General features: G+C 38.5%; 1 protein-coding gene across 1 annotated transcript; it reads right to left on the bottom strand.

Annotated features, from left to right (window-relative positions):
* Positions 1–286: 286 nt before the first annotated feature.
* Positions 287–4,906, bottom strand: LOC104030345 (parvalbumin, thymic). The gene is given in 7 exon segments (XM_009482030.2): positions 287–312; positions 1,625–1,734; positions 2,001–2,133; positions 2,945–3,012; positions 4,795–4,829; positions 4,831–4,876; positions 4,878–4,906. Coding segments are annotated over 7 exon segments (447 nt in total).
* Positions 4,907–6,419: the final 1,513 nt, after the last annotated feature.

Raw genomic sequence — 6,419 nt, 5'->3', positions numbered from 1 at the left:
TTTTTTTTAATTTTTTTTCTCCCCTCTTCGAGCCACAATTTCAACATTATGAGTGGTTGAAAATCACAAAGTGCCTTCTTTACAATGGAAATGTAACAATACCACGTGAGCAAAACATCTGTACATTGCAAGGTTTCTCAGCATTCCGGTGTGTGAACTTGATATATGGGGAATTGTTGATGCCTGAAACAATATAAAAATGTACAAACACATGCTGAGTGCGAAGTGCTTGTTGGACGAGGTAATTGGAAGAGTCAGTCCAAGGTTGCCTTTGGTCTAATGCTGTTTATGCCTTCACCAGAAATTGGAATTCTGTCAAGGAAGAAAACGAGAAAAGCAGGGAATAAAACTAGATGAAAGTGGGTTTTAACATCTTTAGAAAAAAGAGATAAAAATGACTTAAACTCCTAGCCATGGAGGGCTCCCAGAGTTATTATAACACTGCACAAGCTACTGCTAAGCTGAGATTCTGGGGGCGTAACAGATTTTTCACTCCTTAAAAAGAGTAAGTGCAGAGAGGAGGAGTGTGTCTGTAAATTCATATTTGTGGGAAATCCTGAGTTAAAGGTAAACTATCTTTAACCCATTACAAACTCTGATAATAGCCAAGGAAGCAGAGAGTGAATTAGGTCAAGCCTGTAGCTTTCAATATGAGGGATTTTTTGGTTTTGTTATTCCAAAGTAAAAATATCAGTGGTGATGTAATTTCAGAATGGGAGATTCAATGGTTGAGGGCTAAGATCTGCATAATATAATGCCCTATTTGGGGCTCATAAACAGAAGCTGCAAAAGCTGCTGCTAAAGCAAATTCCTCCAACAGTGTATCTCTCCTCCCAAACTCTGGCTAAGATTAGCACGTGTGTCTGTTAGAGTTATTGCCACCTGTCCTAGTTCAGCTGAGACAGCCCTGTTTTCAGTGACTTCATCTCTAATATATGATGCATAATGTCCTATTTTCCTTTGCTGCAATTTCTAAAAGAAATATCCTGGCCAGTTCACATCATCCCTGTAAGGTTTTCTTTAGGAATTTGATTTAGTTTCTCGTAGAAGGACTGCCCAGTGAAATTTGTACTTATCAGGTAATTCTCCAGCACAAAATTCTGTGCTGCATTGCAGCAGTTCTAGCCTTGAAAAACAATACCAGTCTTATTTTACATTACTGAATTAACCACTCAGTAATATTGGCCAATGTTCGATAGTGGTAGATGAAGAAATAAGTTTATGTAGATGGAAGTGTGTTTAAAAATGAAAGTGTCTTATGGCCAGAAGTGCAGAGCATCCACTGCTGAAATGGAAATTCAAAGAATGAATAGGTGTCCAGGATGTTTTAAAAATTTGACACATCATTGAATCTATGGATCAGACACACGGCAGAATAAGCCCCAAAGCTGTTATTATTGATTGGAAGAACCAGGTCTACATTGGGCCTAAATATGCTGTTGCTGCAACAGAGACCAAAGGGGAATAAAGCTACCAAAATAAAGGAGTATTTGCTAGTATAAAGATTGTGGCAGAAAGTACCAGGCCAAAGTACTTAGATGTATTCTTCCTGCCACAGTTTAAATGTAGCCCTAAATGCATGCATTTTAAAACACAAATGTTATGAAGTTTCCAAAAGTCTTACCTTCCACTCCAATTTTGCCATCACCATCAGTGTCACCTGCAGTCATAAAAGCCTTGGTCTCCGCAGAGGTGAGAACTCGGGCACTCGAAGAGAAATTCTTCAGAAACAGCCTGAAATAGAACAGGGTAGAGTACTGTGCTTGAGTTTTGTTCTCTGAAATGTCCTTGGCATATTGTATTTCTGGTTTTCTTAAACCCATGCCAAAAAGCGCATAAGGTAATGCCTGCTCTTATTATGTGAGGAAATCCACACAAATTCAAGGAAAGACAAGGAATTGTGTTGTATTTTTAAAATGACAGCAAGTTTATTCTATGACACCAAGCCAGTTCAAACGTTTACATTGTTTAAAGAGATACAGCAGCTGAGCAGTACTTACTGAAGCTCCTCTTCTTCAATGAAACCACTCTTGTCCTGATCAAGGATTCCAAAAACTAACTTTATCTGATCAGGAGTTTTGCTGGTTAAACCAACCGTGGAGAAGAAAGACTTATAGTCGAAGGAATCGTCAGCTGGAAGAAACAGAAGTTGTTTAAATATTTTCCCTTGAAGTTGCTGCTACTGTATGTGTTCCTTGAGAATATGTATGCCTTTTCTTAAGCATCAGCCTGCTCCTCTTTCTCTTGTTCCCCGGTGTAGCAAAAAAGAAGATACAGTGGATAATTTTCCTTTTTAATCAGTCTGTGCTTGTGGTCATATATCCTTTCAGCCAGTTTGAAGTTTTCTGCTACACAATGCACGTTCTGCTAAATCAGGATTTATGCAATGTGTCACATGCTATTAGTAATAAATATCTAGAGGGTGCTACTGTGGCTTACAGACCAACTCCTGTAATTCTTACTTCACTTTCACTTAGTCCTTACTTTGGTGAAGAATTTGGGAGAAAAGTAATTCACAGTCAAACTAGCTCTTTGAGCATTTGGAAAACTGGCTTGATCTTGCCAAGGAACTCTTCAGAGAACTGAGACTGGTCATTGCTTCACAAATGACACTTTGATTCTACAAGCTGAGGCTTTTTTTGACAATTTGAAGGAAAAGTCTAACTGTTTAAATATAAGTCTTTTAACAGGTTTAAAAATTGGCAGAGTTAGAGTTAAGCCAGCCCTAACTGAAACTGTGGCCCTTTAACTGCTGCTTTGTGTTTTGGGGAATGTTACCCACCAAATAACCACTTGTGAGACTTTCTGAATTCAAGGGGCTATACTGTAATGTAGCTAGAAAGAGATCTCACAGGGAAGGAATCTAAGGGGAAAATGATAGGCATGTCATCTTAAGACATAAAAATGATATGCATCTTCTGGCTGCGGAGAGACCATTCCTTACCCTGGCAGCTGGAGAGAGCAGATTCAATATCTTTAGAAGAAAGGATGTCAGTGATGGCCATTGTTGAACTGTAAAATAAATTAAATGTGAGCTACTTAGTCATTAAAATGACTTCTCTACCTCTTTCATGGCTCTATTTGAAGTTGCTGCTGTGACAGTATATGATAGGGGAGACATTATTCATCTAATTGTAAGCGGAGCATACTGTAACAGATGTCTGCAGCAGGTGCTTCCACTTAAAGCTGGGTAATGAGGGAGGAATTCTGCATGCAAGAGTGTGGGGCTTCAGGAAGATCTGATGCCTGTACTGCACTGGGAGAGCGAACCAAAGGTGTCTAGCACCACAAAACTTCATGACTTCTGTGTGGGTTTTCCTGGAGGTGGATTATTACTCAATTAAAATCGGCATATATTTACATATTTACAGGACACATAAAAGATAAGGCTCAGTATGCCCCCTAGAACTGTATCTGGAATAAATGTAATTGGAATTTTAAAAATCTAGTATTATTATCAATAAATGTAGCGATCTTTTCAAAGAATGAAAATAATAGTGTAGAATAAGTAATAGTAATTTTTACTCATTTCAAGGAACTCTAAATTTGGAGAGTAAGTTCCTTCTCTGTGTAGTTGAAACAATAAATGTAATTACACTATATATTTGGCTTCCTGGGCTGCTGCATCATTGAAAAACTACATTTCATGACAGCTTTAGAAAAAAGTTTTCTTAAATATGTTGTGGGGGTTTTTTTTAATTCCATATAGGTAATAATAAACCAGATTTTAATCCAGATTTTGGCATTTCAGTATATGGATGTGCTTAGAACAGAGGTATTGAGACTTAATATTCATTCCTAGCAGAGTGGAGGAGGCATTTTCTTCTGATACAGCAGCATTTGGCAAAAAATACTCTTTGTCCCATTCAGCCACCAACAGCTGCAATAGTTTGCCAGCGTAATATGTATCGCTTAAGAAAATGCTACAAGGCCTGAATTTCTAGTCCATTTTTTTAGTGTGAACATAGCATCCATGCATTTACAGTTTGGTAAACTGCACACACCAGTGCAGACCGGTTACAATTTAAAACTTGCGACATTACTGTAAAGTAGCTTCACGTTAATGAAGGAAGGGGAACTAAGGCATAGAAAAGTTATTCTTGAAAGCCACAAGAGAACAGAAATATCTTTTAATGAATCCCTAACTGATCTTCAACAACTTCATTCTTCCTGTCTAAGCATGGAAAGCAACATTCATGAGAAGGAAAACACTACTGGTAACCTTTTATAGTCTGTGTGCTGGTTTGCACTCTACACACAGGTTTAAACTTTGCCTAAAATATGAAATGGCTGCCGCCGTACCTGTTAGTTTGCAGCAGAGGAAATTGTCAGTCATTTCAGTCCCTTTCTGAATATCTCAGAAGGTGTAAGGAGACAATAGGACAAATTCATGCTGATGGCAATGGGTACTTCTCCAGCTAAGGCAGATGAGTTACTTTTGCTAGCAATTATTTTGTGCCAGTGGCTTCTTGTGCAAAGTACTTCCCCCTCTCAGCACCAGGCGAGATAATTTGGAGCTCTGCCATTCGCCTAATTCTCACTGTTGACAGGATTAAAAATGGGAAAGAGTTGAAGGAAAACCTAAAAATTGCAGCATTTTTTACAATGGGCATTGTTCCTGTCTTTTTCCATCCTGTGATCTGAATGCTGATTCTATTCTGTTAGCTTGTAAAGTTACGATGTACTGGAAGCTGATATAAGAATAGATATTTTCATTGCATAGGTGCTTTCCATTTAGGGAGCATTTTGCTCTTGTGTTTCTTTTTCCAAAAGCAGAGGATCTAATCAGCTTACCTTTGTGGTCTTCTTGACTGGATAAGGAAGCAATCTGGTTGGGAGGAACGTACTTGCTGCGTGTCTCCAGCAGAGCTGAGCTTGCATATATATACTTTAAGTTGTATACCATATACAGATTTCAGATTTCAGCGTCACGAAGGGGGAATGGTGTCAAATGAACTTGCCTAACTAATCATCTTGCACTATTTTTATCTCAAGAGAATACATATGATATTTGCAAACGAAACAAGATAAGTGGCCAGATAGGCAAAAAGGACGGAGTCATATTAAATTTCTTCTGATTTAAGCAGAAAATACCAACTTCTCCATATGATGTAGGGCAGGAAAAAAAAACCCACTATCTGATATGCTTGATTCGAGGAGTCAGATGAAATGAAGCACTGCTAACTTCTGAAGAGATGCCTTTAATGAATGTTTAAATGTGATAACTTGTTATCTTATCTGTAGACACTGCATGTGATAGTTTCATCATTAGAACACTAAACAAAACAAAAATTAAAAATATCCTGTTCAAATATTGTTTGTGTAGCAAACCATTTAGGGAAAGTAATAGTTGTGTTGTCGCCCAGAATGTCTGGTCTGTTATTGTTTTGAAAAAAAAAACCACAAAGTGAATTTGTTGCTACAGGAGGTAAAATAATATTATGTCAATCCATTGGAACAGTTGGTTGGGGGAGGGTATTTCGTCTGGTATGTTTCCAGAGAAAATCTTAGAATTCTGCAAGGTTCTGACATCCTGTTTAGTCGTGTATGTATGAAGCAAGGGGGTTGTGATCTACCCAGCTGTCTCTGAGACAAAAGCCCCTGAGCCCTACATGAAAGATCGTTGCTTTCAGAATAGAGAGAAAAATTTCGATAGCAGCATCACTGCAGGGAACAATATGTGAAGAGTGTCTTTGCAATTTTGTAGCCTACCTTCTGATCCCTTTTAGAGAAGTGTTTTTTTTTTTAAATTTTGTTGGCCAGCGCAAGTGTTCCTTTGTGCTAGTTACTTTTTTTTTTACATAGTGTAGAAACAATTCAATCATCTCAATTTTCTTTCATGAACATCGTAGCATAACTGGGTGAGGAGCTTGTCAGCTTGCATCTCACTTGTGGCTTGAGGCAGCAGAACAGTGAAAGCAAGTCATATGGATGACAGCACAAGATAGCATTACGGCCAGGGGTAAGGGATGGCAAGGGATGACAGTGCAATTGGCATCACAGCTTGAGGTGGTGGCACAGTAAGAGGTGACAGTGCAGAGACCGTCTTAATGTCAGAGAGAGTATCAAGGCGTCTCTTTTCCAAAGCATTTCCCTCTAAGATGGAAGGTAAACCTAGCCAAGCACTGAAGCCAACTACTAATAAATCATAGTGTGAGGCAGAAAAAGTGGCAAATGGGGTACATACAAGGCTTTACTGCATCCAACATTGACAGCAGCTGATGAAAAAGCAACAAAAGACTATTGCAAAAGATACTGTGTGTGGAGGGGGTGTTATTTCACTTACTGCATATAAACGTAAGAAAAATCACTGCTACAAGTTTTTTTCTTCTTACAAATTCTGTGTGTCTGTCCTCCATGAAGAAGTTTCAGACACAGATAATTCTTGTGAGGGGAAGAACTGTTTAAGGTTAAGAATG

Source organism: Pelecanus crispus, chromosome 11, assembly GCF_030463565.1.
Source record: "Pelecanus crispus isolate bPelCri1 chromosome 11, bPelCri1.pri, whole genome shotgun sequence".
In the NCBI taxonomy this organism is placed as follows: Eukaryota; Metazoa; Chordata; class Aves; order Pelecaniformes; family Pelecanidae; genus Pelecanus; species Pelecanus crispus.
This window is presented reverse-complemented; position numbering and strand designations above follow the sequence as displayed.